We start from the raw sequence: 27065 nt of genomic DNA, 5'->3' as shown, positions 1-27065 counted from the left end.
ACTCTTGGAGTCAGGCATATGCCTTTCAACTTGGAATTCATTCATCGCATTACTTGACACCCATTGGGAGCCCACTAGAAGCTTGTTGCCTAAGAAATTATTTCCTAACACTGATGACAAAAGAATATAAAAAACAAAATCCAGCAGAAAGTCATAGAGGATTGGTCAGAACAGTCTACCCGGAGAGGATTGATTGACCAAAAATCAGTTTTGATTAATACAATTATGGATAAGCGAAAAGAGTTGGAGGGCATTTTGTGTGTGTGGGTGGGTGAGGGGTTGGTGATAGAGATTTGCGAACATGAATGTGGCTTTGCACACATCAGGAATGTTTTGTGCAGTGGCTACTAAGGAAGGGATCACAGCATTCTGGTCTGACCTTCTTTGTCTTGAATTGGGTTTACTTTGTTTGACTACATAATAAATGTTCTGGGAAGAAAATTCAAACAGACATACTGTTGAAGGTAAATCTTCCCAGATGACTAGCTCCCTCTCTAGAGACTACCTTGAAGAGAAAAATATCCTTTCCCAAATATTTTATGCCTATTCAGGTGCTCTTAATGACAATCAACCATTTCCCCCCTACTATATCCTTTATTATTTTAACAGCAACACATGATAGAGCCTGTTGTGATATGCCTTTTTTCCTTCTTTCATTTCTCCTTTCCTCTCTCTCTCCCTTCCTTCCAACAATGTTAACATGCTATATACACTTCTGTACTTTTATCTATTTATATTTAAATATATCTTGGAGATAAGAGTTCTATATTTTTACATTTTGAACTCCTTTATTGTTATTATTTGCAATAGCCACATGATATCCCATGCATGGAATGTTAAAATCAAATTAACAAGTCCTCCAATTAGTCATTTTCAGTCCTTTTTAGTTCTTTGTTTTTATAAACAAAGCTTCATGAACACCCACGTACATGTCTTTGCATGCACATGCAAATATTCATATGAATGGAATTACTGGGGCAAAGATTCAGATGCTCTTTTTTATTTTTTATTTATTTATTTTTTAAAAAATACATGACAGTGGAATGTATTACAATTCTTATTACACATATAAAGATTCAGATGCTCTTAATGACAATCAACCATTTCCCTCCTATTATATCCTTTATTATTTTAACAGCAACACATGATACAGCCTATTTATCTATGTCCTTGGTAGTACACTCTTAGGAAAGAGATTTTTCTTGCTGATCTGAAATAGCCTCACTTGCAGTGTTGGTTTAAGTTGCTTTTTATGAATGACACTAACAATCCTTTCATCTGTTTAAAAGCTATTTTCATTTTCTGTCCATTCGTGACCTCTGCCCATTTTTCCCCTTGGGCTGATGTCTTTTGGGTCTTGATTTACAAGAACTATTTCAATATTAAGGAAATTAATTTTTTTTAACCTAGTAATGTTTAGAAATATTATCATTTAGTTTGTCATTTACCTTTGGACGTTTTTAAGGTATTCTCTTCATGCAAGATATATTGTAATATAGTTGAGTTTATTAATAGTTTGGGGTTTTGTTTCATACATACAACTTCCAGACCCTAAGATTTTTTTTTAATTATCTCAAGAATTATTGAGGCAATTTTATGATTTCTATTTTTTGAACACTGAAAACTTTGATTTATAAAGAATCCATTTTGAAGTTTAAGAAGCCAGGAGGTGGGACCAGTCACCAGGGGAGTCCTAGTTTCTTTTTTCTCAGCAAATACTGAGTGACTACTGTGTGCCAGCCAATGTGCTGAGCATTGGGCCAGAGAATCTCTTGGGGAATCTGGTACACAATGAGAATAAACCATGGTCACATAATCTCAAAGCAATATGTCATCCATATGACAGAAGAAAAGTTGATTCTAAATATCTGCATTTGCATGAGAATTCCCAGAACCTGAAAGAGAGAGAAACAAGTGAAAAGCCCAGTCATCTGCTCAGCTCTCTCCAGCTGGGGCCTGCCTCCCCTCCACCCCACCCCACTTTCAAGACTAACACACAGGACCTCCTACGCCTCTGTCTCCTTTACCTCCCTCTGAAGTGCAGAGACCTGGTAGGAAGGTCTCTGGAGGGCCTTCTGCTCTGCTGGGTGGTGGGCCCCACCTGTACCCTCTGAGGTTTCATTCCTACCCCTCCCATCCAGGGACACAGAAGGGTCAAATCTGCCAGCATCTGAGGCCGGATTGCCCAATGGGCATCCCAGTCCTCTCCCAGGGCCTCCAGCTGTTGATTGCCCCTTTCTATTCAGTTCCTGGATGAATCTGGACAGTTGCCACCCCACAGCATCTGAGGCATTCTCAGAGAGTCTTTTATTGGCGATTCTCCTTAGGTTTATGATCAGTTTTCCCTTCTCAGTCAATGAGCCACGTATGTTCAAGCCTGCCAGGTAATGGTGGATGGCCACGTCGTCACTCAACCTCTGGTACTGCTGGAAGTTGCCGTACCTAAGGTGGAGCACTTGTTTCTCGGCAGGAGAAAGATCCTTACTGAATTCTTTCTGGAAGTAATACTCGGCTTCATCGTACTGGCCTGTGATAGCATACAGGCAGGCAAGGTCCGAGCAGGCCCGGGGGAGGTTGATGTTCAATTCAACAACTTTTTTAAAATGATCCACAGCATTTTTCATTATTTCCCGTAGTTTTTCTTCCTCCTCGTTAGTGGTGCACTTTCTTGACCTCTGTATTTGTCTGATTTTTGCTCTGTAGCAGCATCCAATCTGGAGATGTTGGTAGACATTGTTGGGTACTGATTCTAATGCCTTTTTGAGCAATTCTATAGCTGTGTCCAGGGAACCTTTATTCCGGTAATATTTAGCAGCGCTACAGAGTACATCTGTTGGACAAGGTGTTTTCTTCAAGGCCTCTTCAACCAACTGGTCTCCTTCAACTTCGGCTTTGTTCTTGACCTTTTGAAGAGTCAGAGCCAGGAGAACATTAACATATTGGTTGTTAGGATTCAGCTGGATGGCCTGCCTCAGGAGGCGAATGGTGTTTTCGGTTGGTGCTTCATCACCCAGGCGGTACAGTGTGATTGCCAGTCCTAGGGAGAACTCAGGATTGGTGGGTTTCTCTACCAGAGCCTTCTCAAAACACTCCTTAGCCCGTTCATAGTATTTTCCTCCCCATTTTAAAAGTGCCCATCCTTCTTCACAGTCAATCTCAGGGCATTCGATTCTATAGGAGCTTGCAAATGTCTTACAGAGTTTTTCCACCTTGTTGATGTAAACTTGAGCTTCTGAGAATCTGCCCATGTGATAGTAGATCCATGCATAGTTCCCCCAGGTGACCATGCTTCTGATTGTGCCTTGGTGGCCCTGCTGCTGCAGATTAAACTCCTCTGCTCTTCGAAGGTATACCAGGGCCACCTCATGCTGGCCTCTGAGGTGTTTAACATAGGCAAACAGATTGTACATGATCGTTTTGAATTCTGTGTTTAGAAATTCTACCTGATCACGAACTCTGTCTTCTAAATCCTGTAAGGAACTTTCTTCGTCATATAAATTCCAGGTAAAGTGACATTTCAGTTGTGGTAAGATATTTTCCAAGGAATGTTTGGCAATTTCACTACAGGGGAAGAAAAAGAAGGAATTGAGGATGACAGGCAACAGTAGCAGGAGGCAGTGTTTTTGGGGCATGGGTGCTTGATCACACCTCAGATACAAGATGAGAAATTTGAGACATATCTCATTATTCTCAAATACTAGTAGCTCAACTCTGAGTCCCATGCCCTCTTTTTCATTCTGCCTCAAACAAGGTGGTGAGAGAAAATTAACTAATGGACCAGACATGGGGGAAGGAGACATTTTTGTCTCACTAACATGGGGAGCCAGCACTCACCCTGAACAGCACTAGCTAACTAGCTAATCATTAGCTCAGTGTCCTGGCCAGGCCAACCTAAAAGTGCAGGAGAGCATTTCCTTCCACCACAGTTAGATTTGTTTCTCGATTTACTGGGTTCAAGTCCCTTCTGCCAATCTGCCCAAATACTTGTAGATCAGTCAATGACCTGCGTATGAATAGAGAGAATGCTCTGAGTCCTTTTATAGGAATGGAGTGTGCATAGAAAATTAGTTTATTTAGGTTGTTCCATAGTGAGTATTTTATCCATCTGAGGTTGGGCCTATGAGGATAGAGCTATTTATGTCACTGTCCCCATTGATTTGCTTTGCTGAGCTGGCTCATAGGACAAATTCAAGAACTAAAATAATTCAAATGCTTCGTACTCCTTACCTGGATGGGTACCACCTGATGCCATAGCCCACTACCCTTTCCCCCTGGTTAGTGGCCAAATTCCCTGTAGCCACAAAAACAACAGACACATTACCTACAGAGAAGGAGAGAAATCTGGAGTAGATGAGAAACACACCAAAAATTCTACTCACAAAAATCAAGGAGAAAACTATACACAGAAAATAAATAATACAAGCATCATTTTTAATAGCTAAAGGGTTCTAACAAATGGTAAAGAAAATTCTAATGTGAACAGGTCATTTAAAATTTACCAACATATATGAAAAAGGTCATTGATAATCAAAGAAATGCAAATTAAATGAACAGTATTATTCACTTACAATTTTTTAAAAATCGAATCTGACAAGAATATGGTGAATTGGGCATTCTCATACAAGAGTACTTGAAGAATATTTTGACTAGAACTTGTAGGGTATTGTTACAAAATTTAATAGGTATTTTAGACATAAAAACTTGAATTTTAGGAATGTACAAAACATTAATTATTCAATCAAAGGTTGCGATGGTCTTTTGATATGTCAACTTGGCTAGGCTGTTGTCCCCAATTATTCATTCAAACACTAATCTAGGTGCTGCTATGCAGGTATGTGGTAGATAGGATTAAAGTTTATTGGTAGTTAATTTAAGTAAGAGAGAGAGTGCTAAATAATCTGGACAGGCCTGAATTAATCAATAGAAAGGCTTTAGGTGCAAAGCTGACCTTCTGTAGTGAAGAAATACTGCCTGTGACACAGCTACAGCCTGTGCCCCAGGGTTCCAGTCTGCCTTTCTGGATGGCTTGTCCCATGGATTTCAAAAGGCTGTCAAACCCTACAGTCCTATAAGCCAATTCCTTGCAATGTCTCCATTCTAATGTCCACCAATTCCTTGATATGTCTCTTAAGACATATCTTCTATTGCTTTCAGTTCTCCGCTTAAACACCAGTTGACTGAAAGGTTAATGAACTAAGGAGGCTCACGGCAAAGATAGTTACAATTGTTTAAATTTTTTAAAAACCTAGATGATGTTCTATATAAAAATATTTTAAAAAGCTGGGTGCAGTAGCACACACCTATAATCCCAGTGTTGGGGAGGCTAAGACAGGAGGATGGTGAATTCAAAGCCAGTCTCAGCAAAAGTAAGGCGCTAAGCAACTCAATGGGGCCCTGTCTCTAAATAAAATACAAAATAGGGCTGGAGATGTGGCTCAGTGGTTGAGCACCCCTGAGTTTAATCTCTGGTACCGCCCCCCAAAACAAAAATTTTAAAGTATTGTAGGACAAGCAATTGAACATGATACTACTCTAGTTCCTTCCTTAAAATTCACTTTAGACTTCAATTCACAAGGAAAAAAAGAGGAGTACAAAATACAATAAAAACTTGAAGACTCTGAATGAGTTAGACAAACAGTAATTGCTCACCAAATCCAAGAAAAGTAAATCTACCAGCCATGGGAAAAATTTTAAAAAGCAACCTAATGTATAATGCAGAATTCTCCAAAGGCTCAGGTATTGGTAGCACAGAGTGCTGCAGAAGTGTGTGTGTGTGTGTTTAAAGAAAGTTCTACGTTAGAAAACCAATTTATAGTGCCTAAAATCTTAAAAATCAAGAACAACCAATAATCATATTATTTAAGTATTTTACAAAACAGTCACTAAAAGACTTACACAGTAAATAATAACCTGTAGAGAATGGGAAATAGGGTGGAATGGAGGTGGTGGGGGGCTGCTATTTTCCATACATTTTATAGATCATGTTGACTATTTAAATGGTGTGAATGTATACATTTGATGAAACTGAAAAAGAATGAATCTGGTATAAGGTGAGGGGAAAAAAAGGAGAAAGGAGAGGGGAAGGAAATGAAGGAAAGAAGAAAAAAGATCCATAGATACATATACTCGCACAACTTTTTTTTGAAAAATTTTCAAAGTTGACGATGTATATCACAGTTTAATCTTATCTTTTCACTTAGTAATACACACACACACACATACACACACACACACACATGCATATATGTAGTTTTTTTTTTTTTTTCTGGTTGGTGATATTAGGCGCGATACGAATTTTCCCCTTATACTTGATGGTAATTTCTCAACATTCCTTTTGTGTGCTTTCTGTATTTTTATCCTGAGAAAAATCTTTCAGGATTCTAGTTTGTCCTTTTACTTTTTAAAGACCACTGAAGATATAAAACAAAACAGAAAGGGAGTGCATGGGTGTTGGGATTAGTCACGCCCAGCTTCTCCGGAGGCTCTGGGGGACTTCAGAGAGAGAGGATCCTTGCTTATCGACAGACTGCGGTTCCTTGAAAAAGAATTGATCAACGAAATCAGCTCATCCCCTACCAGCGCTGCAGCGCTGAGCTCTGATAAAGAAGTACGCCACTCTGAAAAATTATAATGAACTAACCTATGCTTCTGGCTGCCTTTTAGATGAAGAACCTAAAAAACAAGAGCCTGAAAGAACATTTCTGCCGCTTTTGTATTCCTAACTGTTGAAGACGTGGCGACGATGAGGGATTCGGATAGCCCGCCCCTCCCCCTCCGCCAACAACAACCGCGATGTTCCTGCCAGCTCCCGGTCCTGGCCACTTCCAGTTTAGGATTTCTAAAAGCTTCCTTTAGGGGAAGCCTCTAGGAGCCCAGATGTGCCACAGAACTTAAAATACCAGATTTGGGGGGGGGGGATCATTCTTTGGATTGTGGCATGCAGCATATTTAACCAGATGTCAAAATCTAGCACTTGAGAAAATCTGCTTTGAGATTTTCAATGGCATTAGACGTAATTTGAAGGAATCAATACAAGAAAGAAGAAAAAAATCCTTTACCTCATGGTCGCTGCCCTGCGGTCCTGCAGTGTTGTGGCGAAGGCTGATTTGCTGTTCAGAATTCTGCCTAAGGGGACTGCGGAGCCCAGAGGAAAGGAAGCCCCGCGCTGTTAATGAAGGGTGCCTTTATGTGTATTTGCAAATATGAAATGGAGCTTGTTCCTGGCAAGTACTACTAACTTTCATCTACACTGGTTTCCTGCTGTAGGAAAAGGAGACTTTCACAGGGAGAGCTTTTATTTTTCTGGTTGGGGACTCAACTGGGATGGAGTGTTTGGAGGAAATGTGTGCAAGGCAAAGGGAAATTTACTAGAGGGAGGATCAGGAATGTAGCCATGGGGGAAGTGTAAATCTAAAAATAACCATTGGACTAGGATGGTTTCTGGAGAAATGTCACCACTAGTTAATAGTGATCAAAATTTGCATTCAGGACTTCATTCAACTTATTCATTTACCAGATTAATAAGAGAAGATGTGCTATGGTTAAGTGCCCGTGGGTTTAATCTCCAGACAATCAATCAATCAATAATTCAGAGAGCTTATGCTGCCTGCCCAAGGAGGGAAGTTCAGGTCTGTCTGACTCTTACATTCTCATTTGTTCATTGTGCTTGAGATCAAAGACACTGGATCTAAATTGCATGGGTACCAATTTCTGCTCTGCCATTCACTACTTGTATAAACTTGTATCCATTCTTCATCTATAAAGAGAATAGGAGTTCACATGAATAAGTTATTGTGGAGCCTTAAAATGGACCCCAGCACACGATGGCTGCAAAGGGAGTATCTGCTCTCACTGTTGGATGTTTGGAATTCTCGAGTTTTGGCATTGACTCTAGTTCCTGGCTCTGTCACCAACTGCCTTGACAGACAAATCATAAAGCAGGCCTCATTTTTATTCTCAGAGAAATAAACTAATTAGCCTGGATGATCCTTCAAAGGCCTTTCTCAGTATAAAAATCTGTGACTCTAAAATCTCATGGATCTATATCCTGGAATCTAGTTCCCACCATATGTACAAGTTCTCAATATCTGGCCCTATGATGGATCAAACCTCATAGCCCATGGGTGTGTCTTATTGCCAAATACCTCCATTGATCCTACCTACCTTTAATGCCTCCTCTCAAGTAGACTTTTATGTTCTAAAGTAGTTCCAAACTGAGATGTCTTCATCAGCTATCAAGTTGTCTTAATTAAGCTATTAGGTAAAGTGTAGTTAGTGGTGACATGCTTGGGCTTGGTTTCTGGAATCTTTTTTTTAAAATATTTATTTTTTTTTAGTATTATGTGGACACAATATTTTTTTTACCTTGAATTTATTTATTTTTATTTTTTATTTATATATGACAGTGAAATGCATTACATTCTTACTACACATAAGAGCACAATTTTTCATATCTCTGGTTGTATACAAAGTATATTCATATAAATTTGTGTCTTCATACACGTACTTTTAGATAATAATGATCATCACATTCTACCATCATTTCTAACCCCATGCTCCCTCTCCCTATCCCACTATTAATCAGCCTTCTTATATCAAAGAAAACATTTGGCATTTGGTTATTTAAGATTGGCTAACTTCACTTAACATTATCTTCTCTAATTGCATCCATTTACCTGCAAATGCCATGATTTTGTTCTCTTTTATTGCTGAGTAGTATTCCATTGTGTACATATGCCACATTTCTTTTATCCATTCATCTATTGAAGGGCATCTAGGTTGGTTCTACAGTTTAACTATTGTGAATTGTGCTGCTATAAACATTGATGTGGCTGTGTCCCTATAGCATGCTGTTTTTAAGTCCTTTGGGTATAGATCGAGGAGAGGGATAGCTGGGTCAAATGGTGGGTCCATTCCAAGTTTTCCAAGGAATCTCCATACTGCTTTCCAAATTGGCTGCACCAGTTTGCAGTCCCACCAGCCGTGTATGAGTGTACCTTTCCCCCTACATCCTCACCAACACTTACAATATTTTACTTCTATGTGGTGCTGAGGATCGAACCCAGGGCTTCATGCATGCTAGCATTCCACCACTGAGCCACAACCCCAGCGCTGTTTCTGGAATCTTGATGCCTGAATTCAAATCTGTTCCTTCAATTACCAGTTGTTTGACCTTTAATAATAACTTGAGCTGAACCTTAATTTGCATATATGTAAACTTCAGGAATTAATACAAACCTGATAGTGTTAAAGAGAAATTTTGCAGCAGGTATTTGTTTAAAACAATAAAGCAGACTATTAAAGACTATTGCAATAAGGGAGAGACACTATTGCAGTAGAAGAGAGAGATGAAATTCAACTCTGAACACAAATGTGGATTTATAGCCAATGGATAGTGTAAGAGAGTAAAAGGAAAATTACTAAGAGGAACTTGGTTGGATATCAAGGATTAGGAAAGAGGAGCTTAACTGGATATTAAAAGTAGGGGCATTCTTAATAAACTGACTTACCAAGATTCTTTCCTAAAACTGGACTCTACAGGCCAAAGTCAAGGCCAAGTTAAGAAGATGCCTCTGGCTAAAATAGAAAGGAAACTGACTAAAGTTTCAAGTCAAGGAGGAAATCTTGGCCAAGAGTTATAATGAGTACTTAGCAAATATTTACCTTCCATCAGAAATAGGCACTTGGGTTTTTAAATCAAGGTTATTTATGATTTCCTCTGTAGCAAGATCACAATTTGAAATATACTAATGTGCTTTTTCTTTTGCGTTTCCTTATCCAAGACATTTCACCTATAAAACCTGAGGCAAGAGGGTTTTTATTTTATTTTATTTTTAATTGCTTTTATTTTTTAAATATATGAGCAGCGGAATGCATTACAATTCATACTACACATATAGAGCACAATTTTTCATATCTCTATATATAAAGTATGTTCACACCAATTCATGTCTTCATACATGTACTTTGGATAATGATGTCCATGACATTTCATCATCATTGCTAATCCCCTGGCCCCTCCCTTCCCCTCCCACTTCTCTGCCCCATGTAGAGTTCCTCTATTCTTCCCATGTTCCCTCTCCCTATCCCACTATGAATCAGTCACCTTATATCAGAGAAGACATTCGCCATTTGTGTTTTGGGATTGGCTAACTTCACTTAGCATTACCTTCTCCAACTGCATGCATTTACCTGCAAATGCCATGGTTTTATTCTCTTTTATTGCTGAGTAATATTCCATTGTATATATATGCCACATTTTTTTTATCCATTCATCTATTGAAGGGCATCTAGGTTAGTTCTACAGTTTAGCAATTGTGAATTGTGCTGCTATAAACATTGATGTGGCTGTGACCCTGCAGTATGCTGTTTTTAAGTCCTTTGGGTATAGACCGAGGAGACGGATAGCTGGGTCAAATGGTGGGTCCATTCCAAGTTTTCCAAGGAATCTCCATACTGCTTTCCAAATTGGCTGCACCAATTTGCAGTCCCACCAGCAAAGTATGAGTGTACCTTTCTCCCCACATCCTCGGTAACACTTATTGTTGTTTGTCTTCATAATAGCTGCCATTCTGACTGGAATGAGTGTCTTTTATTTTTTAAGGGTAAATTAGGATTACCATAGCTGGGATGCAAAGAGAAAAAAAAGAGTCATTATTCACCTATGCTTTCCTAAATAGACCATTAAACCCCACTTTAGAAATGGTACTATTAAAAGGGACATTGGGACAACTCAGTTTTTAAATATCTACTTCTTCTCCTGGAACTCTACAGAGAAAAGGGGGTCGGTATAAAAAGACCTCACAAATTACATCAGTACTGAAACTCATGGTGAAGAAATCCCATAACTTACATATAAATATGGTCATGGCCCAAAGTAGCAGAAACTAGCAGAACCAACATGAGATGCCTTGGCAGGCTGAGAATGAGCAGATTCAGTTGGTACCAAATGAGAATTGGAAGGTTCCTGAGCTGGCTAGTCTCAAAATTAGAAACAGAGGTTCTCTCTGACAAGGAGAGACCCCACTTGGAGTGGAAACTTCTGCAAGCAGTGTGATGATCTCCCTTACCCTCGGGGGATATGTTCTGAGATCTCCAGTGGATGCCTGAAACCTCAGATAGTACAAAACTCTATTCGTACTATTTTTTTCCCTATGCATACATTCCCTATGCACAATATTGTCTTCAGGATATCCAAATTGTCATCATGAGTATTCTTCCACTTTGGGGCCATTAGGGTTATTTGAACACAAGGACTGTGATAACCTCGGCAGTCAATCCATCTGTTAACTGAGACAGCTACAGAGTAGGACTAATGGGTGGGAAGAGTATACTGCATGGATATACCATACAAAGGAATGATTCATGTCCTGGTTGGGACACAGCAGAATGGTGGGAAGAGTTTATTACACTACTCAGAGTGGTGTGTAATTTAAAACTTGTCGGGGCTGGGGGTGTGGCTCAAGTGGTAACGTGCTTGCCTGGCAGGCCTGCGGCCCGGGGTTCGGTCCTTAGCACCACATACCAACAAAGATGTGTGTCCGCAAAAAAAAAAAAAAAAAAAAAAAAAAAAAACTATTAAAAAATATATATTTAAAACTTGTCAGTTGTTGATTTCTGTAATTTTTCATTTAATATTTTTGGACCATAATTGTCTTTGGGTGGCTGAATCCATGAAAAGTGAAGCCTTGGATAAGGAGGACTACGAGATTCAAATTCAACACTGTTAACACTGGGAGAGGTAGTGGGAGGCAGAGCAAGAAAGCCCCGGGACACCCTTCCTCTTCTTCCGAATTTCTCAAGTCATTTCTTATGTTTCATTTCCTGGTTGCCTGAAAGCACTTTTACTTTTTCCCTAACTATTATGGAAGAGTCTTCATAATAATTTGTGTTTTTCTTTGCTACCTATCCATCTCTTTAAATTTTTTGCCTGTCTTCATATGTTCTCTAATTATAAAAAATAAGAAATGTATGTATATAAGAAATATACCAATGTAGACTAAATAAATGTCCAAAGTTGACCTTGAGACATATACACTTTATTCATGCTGTTTTGCATTTTGGGTTTTCAATTCAAAGATAAATACACACATACACATATGTATTTCTATGATACATATAAGACTAATATTTAATAGACTCACTTTGATATTTAATGAATCCTCTTTGGCTAGGCCTTTAAGTTACTCTCAGATGATCACTGTTACAATCTGTGATTAATATCATTGTACTCATATCTTTATATAATTTTGTGGGTTTTTGTAGAATGCATTCCAAAAAAAAAAAAAAAATCCAGAATTCCTGGGTCAAAGAAGTTGACCAGATGTATCATTCCATTAATATGTATCATATTAAACTTTCAATAAACTAAGAGGAAAGGAGAAGAAAACATGCCATAGAAAAAGACAGAAAGGGTAGTGTGGAGAAGAGCCAGGTCTCAGTTTACTCTTAAAGCACTGAAGCCTCAAATGCATACATCGTACCAAATAGGAAAACATTATCAGTTCTTCTTAGAACACTTCTAATTTCCCTTTTTGGGTCTGTTCTACTTCTATTGATATAGTAAAAAAATGACAACTATTTTCTGGGGGCAAGTCATTTTTCTGATGCTACTGATCTTTCACACAAGCCATTTTCTCAAATGTGTTTTACCCAAGCCACTGTAAAGCCAGAAGCTATTGTTCATATAAATCTCTTCCATTCTGTGTATTTCCACTGTATATATTTCAATACATATGAACATGTATATACATATGAAAGAACACAATATTTTCTTTTTATTTATTTTATATAGAACATACTTATGTATTCTTTTAATTTTATATAATATATAAAATAATATATTTATTTATATAAAATTTACATTTTAATAAAATTTACAAATTTTATGTAAATTAAATAACAGCATTAAATTCAATATAAATACAATAAAATATAAATATAATATATACCAATATATAACCAATAAATATAATAATAAATATAAATATAATATATAACCAATATATATATACTAAAATATAAGCTTTATATAATCATATATTTTGTTTATATATATACAAAACAAGTCTACTATATTTAATTATAATTATATTTAATTATGTATTTCCTATGTGTGTGTATATACATATGCAATGTATATTTCTTTTTTTGGACATCATAATGAGTGTATATTATTATAGTATGTCTTACCATGGGAATGTTACTCAATTAATATATAGGTTGTTTTGTTTATATTAAGTCTCTTCACCCTTCCAATGTCACTATATTGTTTTTGTTTTTACATTAAATCTTTTCTCCATTTCTAGAGTACATACTGTAGTAGGGGACAGACAAGGCAAGGCACCGAAGATAGCAGAAAACAGTTTTATTTGGCTGCAGCCAGGTTCTTTCGCTGTAATCAATTAATCCCCTGAACCCTGAGTTCAGGTAGTTTCATCACTTAATACCCAGCATGTAAGGGGAGGGACTCAGAAGTTCACAGTCTGTAGAAGTTCACTTAAAAGCAGGTTTTTCTTTCACTGTTCTGGGCAAGTTAACCCTTCAAGGACAACACCTGAGAAGGGGAGAGCTTCTTCTCCCCTTTCTTTCCTCCCGCTGCCAGCTGTTACCTTGGAGCCCAATTGGTAACTTATCTTAGAAATGTAGACATCTCTGTGAAGCCCAGCTCAAGGCCAGAGGCCTTGTTAAAGGAATTGTCTTTTTATTATCACATTTTTGCATTTATAAACACTTCTACAAACTACTATACTGGATAAAAGTTTGTGAAAAACTAATAAAGGGGCATTCAGCACCAGGCCAATGGCAAAGTAAAATACAGCAATAGGAAAATACAACGTTTACCTACTTTGAACTCTTTTGTAGAGACTCTTTTGCTGATAGTCCTACAATCAATAATGATGAAGATTTCTGGAGAAGCTTAGTTAAGATTTTCTGTGAAGAAGGGGGTGCCACTATAATTCACTGAATACTTTCTTCCCTAAAGCTTTTCTTTCTTTCTTTCTTTCTTTCTTTCTTTCTTTCTTTCTTTCTTTCTTTCTTTCTTTCTTTCTTTCTTTCTTTCTTTCTTTTCTTCCTTCCTTCCTTCCTTCCTTCCTTCCTTCCTTCCTTCCTTCCTTCCTTCCTTCCTTCCTTCCTTCCTTCCTTCCTTCCTTCCTTTCTTTCTTTCTTTCTTTCCCCTAGAGGTAAATGTTTCATTTTTTGGCTATTTGATATTTAAGTACAATATTAACTTGGGGTAAAGTAAACATCTGATAAAAACATGGAGAAAAAGACTCCTCAATAATTCAGGAGGTAGTGCTGGTAAATGGACGAGATGATTTGCTAGATTCTAGGTAAGAGCTTCCTTCTTCCTATTGCATGTACTTTGAGAATTCTGAAACTGTGAATTACTACTTATGTAAATTTGAGCCATCTAATTTCTTTGACTTTCCTACTAAGCATCAAATACAATATCTAGACAGCATTTTTTTTCAGTTTATTATGTTATAAAGAAAACATGTCTTTTTCCACCTAATTAACTCTTTGTTCCTGTTTCATGAGAGACTAGTTAGGACTGAGAAAGCATTACTGTTCGTTGGGAACTTTATAGACCAATGCTCCGGTTTAACCTCAAAAGGCCCCAAAGTTTTCAGGGCAAAGTTTGATTCAGGAGGCCCTTGAAAGTCACATCTGGTCAGGTCTCTTCATTTCTCTTCCGTGCAGAGGCACTAAGGCAAGCACAGATGTATGCAGCGCTGACAACCACATGTAACAAGAGAGTGATTGCATCCCCCACTCCTACAGCTTCAACAACTGCTGAAACCAAAAACAAGGAAATGAGGACTAAGAGCAACTGTGTTGAAACTGAGGTCATAACATTCAGATCTTGGGGGCTGGAGGTTCCAAAGATATATTTATATAAAATTCTGTCTTGAAATTTCCCTTTCTGGAGCTCTGCATGCTGAGGCTAAGAGCTTACACCTCCTTCCAAGAAACATCCATGTCAGGAATCCACAATATATATATTTTTACTTGCTTTCATTATTCTATTTTAACCTAAGCTTAAGACTTTACATTTTTCACATTAGTCAGATTTTATGAGATATTTATTTATTAATTTTTATTATTATTTGCTTTTCCAAAGCATAAAAAACTATTTGAAACCTGTTTTTGTGCATATATATATATATATATATATATATATATATTTTTTTTTTTGCTGATATTCCAAATTAATAAAAGCTTGTCAGATCCTCCAACTTTGAAGTTAAAAATAGAAAAAAAAAACCAAAAAACTGGGCATTTGGGGGAGCAACTTCCTAGCTCTGTGGCTTTGGGAAAGTTACTTAGCTTCTCTCTGCTTCCTATCACAACATTTATTTTAAGAATTAAATTAGATAAAAGAAAATCCCCACGACTGACACCTGGTAAATTGCTAGATGTCAATAAGTGTTAGTGGCTCTCCCCCACATCTCTCTGACACACTGAAGTGGAAAGGCTGATCTGGTAAGTCTTGTTTACAGATCCTCTGCGCACGGTGACTCAAATCTCAGCCACTCTTGCTTTGGATTTTAGCTCTGGAGTCAATCCAGCTATGGAGAGGGCTTGTTTTGTGAGCTGTTCTTTTTCTTTTAGCATAGATACAGAATTATTCAATAACTGAGAAAAGGAAAGGTAACTTGTTATATAACTCCCCGAGAAACATTAACTATTCTTTTAGTGTAGTTCCTCTCTTTGCTGGTTTTCACTTTTATATTTTATTTCTTCTTCATATTTTATTGAGTTTGTTTTATAGGGCAGGCTTATATATTATATATTATATATCAACAAGATATAACAATCAACATCTCTTTTCTAGTTGTGAATCTTTTAAATTTTGTTTACCATGGAAGGTTTTTAATTTCATTATCAATTCTAAAACTTAATTTTGCTGAGTATAATATTCTTGGCTGGCACCCATTTTTCTTTCAGAGTTTGATATATATTATTCCAAGACCTCTTAGCTTTGAGGGTCTGGGTGGAGAGATCAAATGAGATCTGGGTAGGTTACCTATTGTTTTTCTCTGGCAGCTTTTACAATTCTATGCCTATTCTGTATGTTAAGTATTTTCATAATAATGTGCCTTAGTGTGGGTCTCCTATAATTTTGTACATTTGGGGTCCTGGAAGTTTACTGTATTTGATTTTCCATTTCATTTTTTAGGCTTGGGAGATTTTCTGATATTACTTCATTGAAATGATTGTGCATTCCTTTGGTTTGTATCTCCAAGCCTTCATCTATCCCAGTAAATCTTAAATTTGCTCTTTCAAATTATTCCATATTTCTTGGAAGTTCTGTTCATGGTCTCTTAACATCTCTCCTCCATGTCAACTTTGTTTACAATTTTACATATTTTGTCTTCATTGCCTGAAGTTCTGTCTTCCAAGTGGTCTCGTCTATTGGTGATGCTTTCAATTGAATTTTTTAATTTGGTTTATCGATTCCTTTATTTTGAGGATTTCTGCTTGGCTTATTTTTTTCAGAATCTCTATCTCTGTATTGGAGTGAACTTTCTTTTTCTGTATTTTCTCTCTGGTTTCACTCCTTATAGTGTTCTTCACAGATCAGTTTAACTACATACTTTCTAAACTCCTTCTCCAACGTTTCTTCCACTGTGGTGTCAATGGATTCTGTTATTAGAGTATCTTGTTTGGTTTGGGGCAGTTTGTTTCCTTGCTCTTTCATGTTGTTGTCTGTCTACCCATCTAACAGTATGAATCTGAGGCAGTGGAGTTTCTACCCTGTAACCTTATAGTGCCCCTGAAGGTTCTAATACCTCACTTGCTGAGAAGCTGCCTGTCTCCTTTCTTGGTTTCATGCCATGGAGCAGCCAGGAAAGTGACTTTCTCTATTCTGCCATCTTGAAAAACCTCTCATTTTCCATTATGACTGAGTAAAACTCCATTGTGTATATAGACCACATTTTTCTTTATCTACTCATCAAAATCCATAGTTGGACTATTGTGAATTATGCTTCTATAAACATGGGTATGCATGTATCACTATAGTATGCTGACTTTAATTCTTTAGGATAGGGCTGGGGATGTGGCTCAAGCGGTAGCTCCCTCGCCTGGCATGTGTGTGGCCTGGGTTCGATCCTCAGCACCACATACAAACCAAGATGTTGTGTCCGCCGAAAACTAAACAATAAATATTTAAAAATTCTCTCTCACTCTCTCTTTAAATAAATAAATAAAGATGTTGTGTCCACCGAAAATTGAAAAATAAATATTGAAAAATTCTCTCTCTCTTAAAAAAAAAAATTCTTTAGGATATATACCGAGGACTGGGTTAGAGATGAGTCATACAATCGATCCACTCCAGCTCTTTTGAGGAAACTCCATACTGATTTCCAAAGTGACAGTATTAATTTCAGTCCCACCAGCAGTATAAAAGTGTTCCTTTTTCTCCATATCTTCCTCGAGTTTTATTATTTTTTTACGCTCTTGATGATTGCCATTCTGTCAGGAGTGAGATGATCTCAGTGTAGTTTTGATTTGCATTTTGCTAATTGCTAAGGATGACACAACCTACTTTAAAAATATTTCCCAGTTTATTACAAGGCGTATATAACTCAGGAACAGTGAAATGGAAGAAATGCATGGAGCAAGATGTTCAATTGGTGGCATGGCACCTTGATGGCCATCAATTCAGAAGTTCTCCAAATCCTGTTTTTTTTTTTTCATTTTAAAAATTTGTTCTTTTTTAGATATACATGATAGTACAGTGTATTTGCACATATTGTACATACCTGGAATATAACTTACCATTCTTGAGGTTGAACATGATGTGGAGTTACATTGGTCGTGTATTCATATATGAGCTTAGGAAAGTCCAATTCATTCTACAGTCTTTCCTATTCTTATCCCTGCTCCTTTCCTTTCATTTCTATTTGTCTAATCCAATGAACTTCTATTCTTCCCTCCACCCCACCTCCACCCCCACCTTATTGTGTGTAAGCATCCACACATCAGAGAGAACATTTGGCCTTTGTCTTTTTGGGATTGATTTATTTCGCTTAGCATGATAGTCTCCAGTTCCATCCATTTCACAACCTACATCTTAACCTTCCTCAGCTTAACATTCTCTTAAAAATTATATAATGAAATAAAAAGTTAATACTTTGACCTGAGTTGGTATTACTGTCACCCAAACTATGTATTTGATGGTCAAATATCATATAAAAATAGATGAAGTCACAATGTTATCTCCATGCTTTGCAGATAAAGAGCTATGCATTAGAATTAGTCACCAGATAGTCTTAGCTGAAATGAAATGTAAGAGGATCACTTGGTAAAACTCCTGTACTTTAAAGAAATTGAAATTATAAGAATAATATAACTTCCTCAATGTGACAATCAGAATTGGCAGAAATGAAACTGTATTATTAACTTTCTAATTCCTGGTTTTATTCAGTATCTTTAATAGTGTTTTAGTCAGAGTCTGGTGAGAAACAGAGCCATCAGGAGGAACATAAACATATTTCTTAAGAAATTAGTCTTATGCAACTGTGAAAGCTGGCTAACTAAGTAGTTTCTGTGAGGCTCTTGTCTTCATGTCTGATGCCAGAGCTCAAAGTCCCCAAGGCAGGCAGTCGAGAAAGGAAGAAGGTGAAATGTGAAGAACAAGGACAGGCTGGAGCCCCAACAATGAACTGTAGCCTCCAGTGATGGATGAGAACCTGGTGAGCTCTCACAGCCTCTCACCCACTGTATACCTAGGCCATGATTTGGAGATGTGGAAGGAGGATCCAGGGGACGGTGGGGTAGTTGTAGGTCTAGCAATCAAGAGATAATGAGCCATGAGCCATGAAAACACCAGGCCTGCCCTTTCAAATAGAACAAGCAAAACGACTGCTTCTTTTGTGCCCTTCAAATCACACAGAAAAGCCTGTCCTGACTCACCTTGACTGGAAACATAGAAAGGAGAAAATTCAGGGAAACACAGTTCAGCCTGGCCAAGTTTTCATTATTACAACCCCCCAGTTTTCATCACTTCTTCTTTGCCTAAATCAGGCACTGTCCTGTGAGTCTTTTGGCAGTGACCTTCCAAGATGGAATGCCTTTGCAAGGCATTCCTTATTTCTGGAATGAGAGCAGAAGAAATAGCATGGGCAGTGTCCTCTAATAATAGCAGCAGCAATCTACAAATTAAGTCATCCTGGGGACAAATAAAAGCTTACTTACTTTCTTTTCTTTTTTTGGTTTGTGTTCAATACCGGAGACTGAACCCAGGGCCTGCATATCCCAGACAAGTGTTCTACCACTGAGCTATATCTCCAGCCCTGTTATTGTTGTTGTTGTTGTTGTTGTTATTATTATTATTATTTTGAGACAGGTTCTTGCTAAATTGCTCAGGCTGGCCTCAGATTCCCAGGTAGCTGGGATCGTGACACTGCACCTGGCTCCAAAAACATTTCTCAAAAAACTCCCTTTTTATTTTAATCAAGATACTGTATGGACATTAAGAACCTCGGCTTCTCAGGCATTCAAAGCAGAGATTTCTCTAACTTGTCGGCTGCATTTCAGGACTGAGCAGAGCTGAGATCTGAGCCTCTCCTGCCCTTAAGAGGACCCAACGCAGAAGCCTCCCTGGACTCTGGTACCATAGATGAACCTGGTCACTGGTTCTCTCCATTGAGGTTATCTATCTTATCTAATTATCCCCAAATGATTGACAAGACTGGCATCCATATATGTTTTCCATTCTCATGTGGGCATTCAAAGATAGGTTTCCTCTTTTCTTTGAATGACAATACAAAGCAACATATATGTGAAATATGGCAGAATACAAGGGCATAACAATCCTTGCCTCTATTTTGTAGACACTTATTATTTAAGTAGAGTATATCTCACTGGAAACTTTGAAACATTTCAAATAACTGAAAAATCCCTCAGTGGGCTTCTGCATTTTTGTCCAAGGGTCGCTGGCATACAATCTCCTCCAGTTCCTATACTCTTGTGTGTCTCAAGGTTTCAAGGAACATGAATTGTGGCTATAATGATGTTCAAGGGGTCACAAACTATGTGAAGGGTCAAGTAAATACTTCCTTTGGCTTTGTGAGCAAAATATGGTCAATGCTTCTACTACCCAAATCTGTTATTGTAGTGTGAAAGCAGTCATGGACAATGCATATTCCAATAGAACTTTATTTACAAAAACACATGGCCAGCTACATTCAACCCCTGGGCTGTAGTTGTCTTGCCTTTGTTCTAAGGCCCTTTACCTTTTCCATACGTATAGAGCTTAAAGAAATGAGGCCCTAGCTATTCACTCTACGTTCTTTGGTCTCCTCTCTGCTTCCCATTTTACACTATTTTTGGTAGCATACCACTTTCCATGGTGTCAAAATGTTATTAATCATCTGTTCTAAGCGTCTGTTGATATTTCAAAGACATAAGTGGGCTCTAGGGCCGTGGCCTCCAGAGCTCCTGCTTCTCTGATACCCCATTTATGCTGCTTGTGTTCACTTATACAAAATCAACACCTCTTTACAGCAACCCCAAATACCCATACAAGGCCACAAATGCATCCCGTTCTTCCCACAGCAGAATCCCGGTTTCCAAAAGACACCCAGTCTCATCCCACATCTTTCTCTTTCCTATAGTAAGGGATAAAATGTTTTACCCTAAATCCAGAGAATGCATCAATTTCTTTCTTTATTTTTCTTTTTTGATACTGGTGATTGAACCCTGGCCTCATGCATGCTAAGCATAGTACACTACCACTGAACCACATCCCCAGCCCATCAGTTTATTTTCTTAAAAACTAATAAAAACAAAATTAAAAAACAATCCCACCCTCCAAAAGAGGAATCCTGAAGTCAGCTGTTTTTCTGAAGAAGTAACTCATTGTACTAACATTCCATCAGTAATTCTAGAGTTTAAGGGCTGTTATTGGGCTTTTTTTCTCCTTTATATTTTCTTTACTTTTGAGGCAGGAGATAAATTATTTATAGGCAGAGAGAAATGGGGACCTCAGAGTATGGGATCTCCACACCCTAGATTATAAACCCAAGCTAACTGCTTATTTTTTGTTTGTTTTTGGCTGCCTGCCGGGAAGGCCCCACTCCCTCTTACATGCCCATATATTCTGTTATTGCTACAGATGTCCTTGATTACACTAACATTAGTCAACCCTACTGTTTTGAAACTAAGCAATTCTTTTGTTTTCAGGGACAAGTATAACATGAACTCAACTTGACAAAGACATTAAGCAACCCCATTATGGAAATAAGAGATTGAAAATGTACAGTTTCAATTGAGTCAGAAAAAAAGAACAACCAAGAGAGACTTTCCAGTGAAAGTCAAAACAGTACAAAAAAACCCTACGCAGAGAGCCACCGGTGGGACCCTCTTTGGGACCCCTCTCATGCAGTGGGAGCATTCCTTGCTTGCACCTAATAAATCTGTTACTGAATTCTCACCCTTCCTTCGGTGTGCAAGAGGAGAAACTTCCAGCACTCACATGACCTTGTGTTACACTATGGCCCTATAGAGTCTTCACACTCATAGACCATCTTAAAGAAATGAGGGACTGGCCTTTCATTCCACCTTCTTCAGTCTCCTCTCTGCTCCCCATTTTACACGATTTTTGGTAGAACACCACTTTTCATGGTGTCAAAATGCTAGGAATCATCTGTTCTAAGAGTCTGTTGATATGTCAAAGAAGTGTAAGTAGGCTTTAGGGCCGTGGCCTCCTGAGCTCCTGCTTCCCTGATAACCCATTTATGTGTTCACTTACACAACATTAACATCTCTTCACAGCACCCTCAAACACACTCACAAGGTCAGGAATGCATCCAGCGCTTCCCACTGCAGAATCCCTTTTTCCAAAAGACACACAGTCCCACCTCTCATCTGGCTCTTTCCTTTAGAAAGGGACAAAATGTTTGACCCTGAATCCAGAGATTACATCAATTTATTAAAAAAAAAAAAATCCATGGCCGCCCTCCCCCTACACACCAGAAGAAGAATCCAGATACCTGCTCTTACTTTTTAAAAATGCAACTCATGGGCTGGGATTGTGGCTCAGTGGTAGAGCGCTCGCCTTGCACGTGGGAGAGCTTGGGTTCCATCCTCAGCACCACATACAAAAAAAAAAAAAAAAAAAAGTGAAATAAAGGTGTTGTGTCTAACTACCACTAAAAAATAAATTTTAAAAAAATGCAACTCATCACCTAAATATAGTAATAGGAATTCCAGAGTTCAGGAGCTGTGAACAGCTTTTTTTTTTCCCCTTTATATTTTCTCTGCTTTCCAATTTTTTTGTGTGTTTCTTTTTAAACAACAAATTGGGGTTTCTGGCACGCCTTGCCTCTGCGCAGGGAGCGCAGGGTGGAGGGAGGCGCCGCCCCAGCCTGCTCAGGCTCAGCGCGCCCCCTAGTGGGCTGCCCGTGGGCGGCCCGAGTGCTCCTCCCTGACCTAGGGGTCGGCTAAGCTGCATGAGCCAAGTCACCTCGGTCCCATCTGCTAAGGACAATGAACTTTTCTCAGCCTCTTCCCACCGTGCCTCTGCCCACTAGGCAGAGGACTGGCCGAGATGTCTGAGGACTCGCCTCTGTGGTTTGGACCTGTCCTTTGCTGCCGGGAAGGGGCCCCGCGGCCGCGAGGGAGCAGAACCCAGAGCGGGACAGAGCGGCGTCCGGAGGGGCCGCTGTCAACCTAGCGGTCACGAGGCTGCCGTGGTAACCGGTGCAGCCGGCTGAGAGGCTGCCGCTCTTGGTCATAGCTGCTCCGTTGCTGGAGTAGGCAGTTTACCTAGTTGGGGCGATAGATTTAAAAAGCCTTGTTTCCTACATTCTAATTTAATTTGTGACATTAGTCCTTTGGGAATTCCCTAGCACAGACATCCACTGTCCCCTAAAGTGAGCATTGTGGTCTCCATGCCTTGGAAGCCAAGGGGGTTGGAGGTGGGGGGCGGATTCAATCACTGAGACAGGGAATTTGTGCCCCCTCCCGCCATGAGGCCATGGGGGGCAGGTGGGGGGGGGAATATTGCTTCTGGGATGCTCAGCTTTGGGGAGACACCACTCACCTCATTGCTACCATCCAGGAGGCTTCCCTCTGGAAAAAGATCTTTAATTTAATGTAAAAAAAATAGTCATAGTGAGAGTGTACTACATGTCAGGCACTACACATATTTTTCGTTTAATTTACACAGCATCTTGCAAAGTCAGCATTATTAGCTTTATTTTACAGATAGGAAAATTGAGACTCAGGAAATTTGCCCAAAATTTTACAACTAGAAGCTAACAGATTTAACCATGTTTACAAAGCCTACCCCTTGACTATTACATCCTTGTTGCCAGCTTCATTCATTCATTTATGTCATTTTATAAACATTCACTGAATGCTTACTGTATGTATGTAATGACCATTTTAGGTTTTGAACATATAGTAAAAAACAAAGTGTTAAAAATCTCTGCTTGCATGAAATACTATTTTAATGGGAGAGAGAGTCAGCAGGCAAATAAGTCAAGTATATGGTATTTTATTTATTTATTTATTTATTTATTCTTTCTTTCTTTCTTTCTTTCTTTCTTTCTTTCATTCATTCATTTATTTCGGTCCTGGGGGATGGGATCCAGGGCTTCATGAATGCCACGCAAGTGTTTTAGATCAAATGTTCTTGTTTTTCACTTGACAGTTCACTGAGGACATTGTAGGGGTGGAGGAGGAGGAGGAAGAAGAGGAGGGGGAAGATTAGTAGGAAGTGAAGAGACAGTGAAGGCCAAATTTGCTCTGCTAACATGATACCTATTTTATATGGGAAGAACAGTTCCAGGGAGAAAAGGATGAGGAAATTTATGGAAACTTCATGGAAGCTCTTGTTGCCTGTCTTTTCTTGTGCCTCAGCTGTCAACAGCAGTATGTTGGCAGCTTTAAAGTGACTTAATATTTAACTGCAGATGTTCTTGGCATTTAGTGGCTTGGCAGTAAACATTGTCCCTTGACAAAAAGTGATTGTCAAATAAAAGGAGATCCTAGACTACAGGTCCCTAGGATTTCTGATCAAATGTGAGCAAAGAATTTATAATGGTCTTAATGCAATTTGCTAGAATATGGGGAAACTATTCTATATATTGGTGAATCTCTGAATTAGAGTCCTATAAAGAGTGCTCCTCATTCTTCATGTGAGTCACCTGGGGATATTGTTGATGTGAAGATTCATATTCAATAGGTCTGAAATGAGATCAGAGTTTCTTATACTCCCGGGTAGTGCCATTGTGGTGGTCCATGGAACACTCTGGATAGCAAGCATGTAAACTTTTGGATAGTGATCACACTTGATGGATGGCAATACTTAAAAAAAAAATCCAGGTGCTGTCTTAGAAAATCTGTGATTTAGACAGGAAAAAAGATTGAGACTCCATGACCTTTTGCTCAATGTGAGCTCATACAGGCATCTTAGACCATGAACAGGTAGAGACAAGGAGAGAGAGAGAGAGAGAGAGAGAGAGAGAGAGAGAGAGAGAGAGACTGAGGAAGGATCACCAGAGACCAAGTCCTGTTGACTTAATACTTGATTGTCTGCAAGGTGATTTGCAGCTATCAGATGGTGTATTATGATTTTTCTTTTGGAAAATGTGGTACAATGGTGTGTGTGCCAAATGAGAGATAGTAACTATGTGCTTGCCCATAGAGAATACTGAAAATACTTATGTTCTCAGTACAGATATGTAAAACCAACAGATGAACTCCCATCCCTTTATCCCATCTTCCCTGATTCTAGCTTGGACAAGCAAAGATTTGGGTGGCAAGAAGGGAAATGCCCAGAAAGAGGGGAAGAATAGATTACACATCCTTCCCATGACTGGACTCAATGTCATGTGGCACAGTGCTGACAAGGAGACCAAAGTAAATATCTCCATATGACTTCAATAACTTTAAAGGAAGACATGTATTATCCTAAAAGAAGTTGGTTAGTTATATGAGCCTAAAGTTCCTAGGTGGTGCAGATATAGAAGGCCAGTGGACCACACTTTGAGGAGCAAGAGTCTTGGCAGGTTTCCTCTTGGCAGGTTTCCTCTTGGCAGGTTTTGGACAGGGCTTCTGTGCTCTTGGAGCAGAGCACAAATATTGAGGCTGGAAGCCATTGGCTATTATATTCAACCCTGACCATGTGGCAAGACAGAGCCAATTGAGCACCAAGATACTGTAATACAAAGGACTATTTGTCTGCTTAATTACTGAGGAGTGCTTACAACATCTAGGACCTTGTTGCATTTAGATATCATGGTGCTCTTTGAGGAATACCCTGGATTTCATATGCTCTCTGGTTCAGCACACAAACTCTGGAGTCAGGTTACCCAGAGAAAATCTTAGTTCCTCCCTGGACAGACTGTGTGACATTGTGCATGTTACTTGACATTTCTTTACTTCCTTTATTTCATCTTTGGAATAGGCATAGCAGTAGCATCTATCTCATTAAATTATTCTGAGGATTAGAACCACAGGCATTTGGACTCAAGCCATTATAAACACTATCCCAAACTTAAATACAAATATGGTTGTGTCTCAGTCCATTTTGCTACTCTAGCAGAATAACTGAAACTGCTGATTTATAAGGACCAGATTTATTTGGATTATGGTTCTGGAGACGGGGAACTCCAGGAGCATGGCATTGGCACTTGGGAAGAATCTTCCTGCAGCATTATTGTGTGGCAGAGGGACAAGCAGGCACACAAGGCAGAGGAACCCATTCCAGCAACACCTAACCCACTCTGGTGTTATAGGCACGAATAGATTCACAAGCAGAGCTTTCATGGAAAATTGGTACAATGGTGTGTACTAATCACCTCTTTAAGGTGACATTGTTGTGGTGATTAAATTTCAACATGAGCTTTGGCGGTTGTACACCATGCCTGCATCCAAACCTTGCCAGTCTAGGCTCTTCTTAGAGGTAGGATGACGTTCTGCTGGAGTGCAGGCCCCTGGCATGTGGCAGAAATGAGTGGGAGGGGTTGGCACTTCAAACAGCACCAGAGCTCTTGTTGAAGAGACTTTTCCTCAGCACATTGTTGTCATTCGAATGCAGCGAGGGCCCAGTTGCCATTTAGGTTTTTCAAGAGCAGTCAGAATTACATATTTTTATTTGTATGCTTCTGATTTTTAGCTGTTAGACACTGATTCACATTTCAAGAACACTCTGATGGCCCTGCTATGTTGGTAGATGACACACAGCTGAAGGCCTTTGGGTATGATTTATGGGTTGGGCATCATGCCCAGTTACATTTGCATGGGAGGGCACTGAAGCCTTGGCCTCACTCATCAGCTCAAGGCTAGGTTTTTAGTGGGTGTCCACAAACATTGCCAATGAGAATGAAGGGCAATTATTGCTCCAAATTAATGTGTGTTTCTTTATTTCAATAATTTCTAGAACTCTTCCAGTGCTAGGGGTTACCACTGCCAGCCACCATTGCTTTTCATGACAAGACTAACTGGAACACTTGGAATAGAAGTAGCCCTTGCTTCTTCCTTCACAGGTCAAAGCCTAGAGCATCCTGGCTGCCAAAACTCCATCCATTCATCTTCCCTTCTCTCTGTGACTTGTTTTACTGGGTAGTTTCAATTGTATGTCCACAACCCTTTGATTTACTACAGTTTAAAAAGGAAAGGAAAAGAAAGAAAAGAAAAGGAAAGAAAAGGAAGGAAGGAAGGCAAGAAAGAAGGAAGGAAGGAAGGAGGAAGCAAACCTTTAAATTGCTTCCTGGGAGGCAGGATAGTCACTAAAATTATTGAACCCCTAGAGATAGGGTGCCTTTCCTGATGATTAACAATGTTGAGCATGTTTCCACATGTTTGTTATTCATAAATATTATCTTCAGTATCTTCTTTGGTAAAGTGCTCAGTTGTTTCTTTTTTTTTTTTTTTAACTCCATCCCCTATCCTTTTTAAATTTTATTTTGGGACAGGGACTCATTAAGTTGCCCAGGCTGGCATCAAACTTGTGATCCTCCTGCCTCAACTTCCTGAGTAGCTGGGATTACAGGTGTGCACCACGAAGACCAGCCCTTGACCATTTTTGATTGAGCTTTAAGTCC

General features: G+C 38.9%; 2 protein-coding genes across 2 annotated transcripts; both read right to left on the bottom strand.

Moving 5' to 3' along the window:
* Positions 1–1091: 1091 nt before the first annotated feature.
* LOC113188634 (interferon-induced protein with tetratricopeptide repeats 2-like) lies at positions 1092–7285 on the bottom strand. The gene is made up of 3 exons (XM_026397040.2): positions 7059–7285; positions 2028–3561; positions 1092–1895 (listed from the first exon to the last, which is right to left on the bottom strand). Exons 1-3 carry the CDS (start codon positions 7061–7063, stop codon positions 1809–1811), a joined length of 1626 nt encoding a protein of 541 aa, XP_026252825.2. The 5' UTR covers positions 7064–7285; the 3' UTR covers positions 1092–1808.
* Positions 7286–14674: 7389 nt separating this feature from the next.
* LOC113188631 (small integral membrane protein 30-like) lies at positions 14675–14854 on the bottom strand. Its single transcript, XM_026397033.1, has one exon. The coding sequence runs from the start codon at positions 14852–14854 to the stop codon at positions 14675–14677; it is 180 nt and encodes a 59-aa protein (XP_026252818.1).
* Positions 14855–27065: the final 12211 nt, after the last annotated feature.

Source organism: Urocitellus parryii, chromosome 5 (genome assembly GCF_045843805.1).
Source record: "Urocitellus parryii isolate mUroPar1 chromosome 5, mUroPar1.hap1, whole genome shotgun sequence".
In the NCBI taxonomy this organism is placed as follows: Eukaryota; Metazoa; Chordata; class Mammalia; order Rodentia; family Sciuridae; genus Urocitellus; species Urocitellus parryii.
Note: the sequence above shows the minus strand (reverse complement) of the source record. Positions and strands in the feature narration are given on the sequence as shown.

Coding starts and splice junctions, on each gene's coding strand:
- LOC113188634 (XM_026397040.2), bottom strand. Junction 1,896..2,027: donor TCTCTGCACTTCAGAGGGAG/GTAAAGGAGACA, acceptor TCTCTCTTTCAG/GTTCTGGGAATTCTCATGCA.
- LOC113188631 (XM_026397033.1), bottom strand. CDS start 14,854: ATGACCTCAGTTTCAACACAGTTGCTCTTAGTCCTCATTTCCTTGTTT.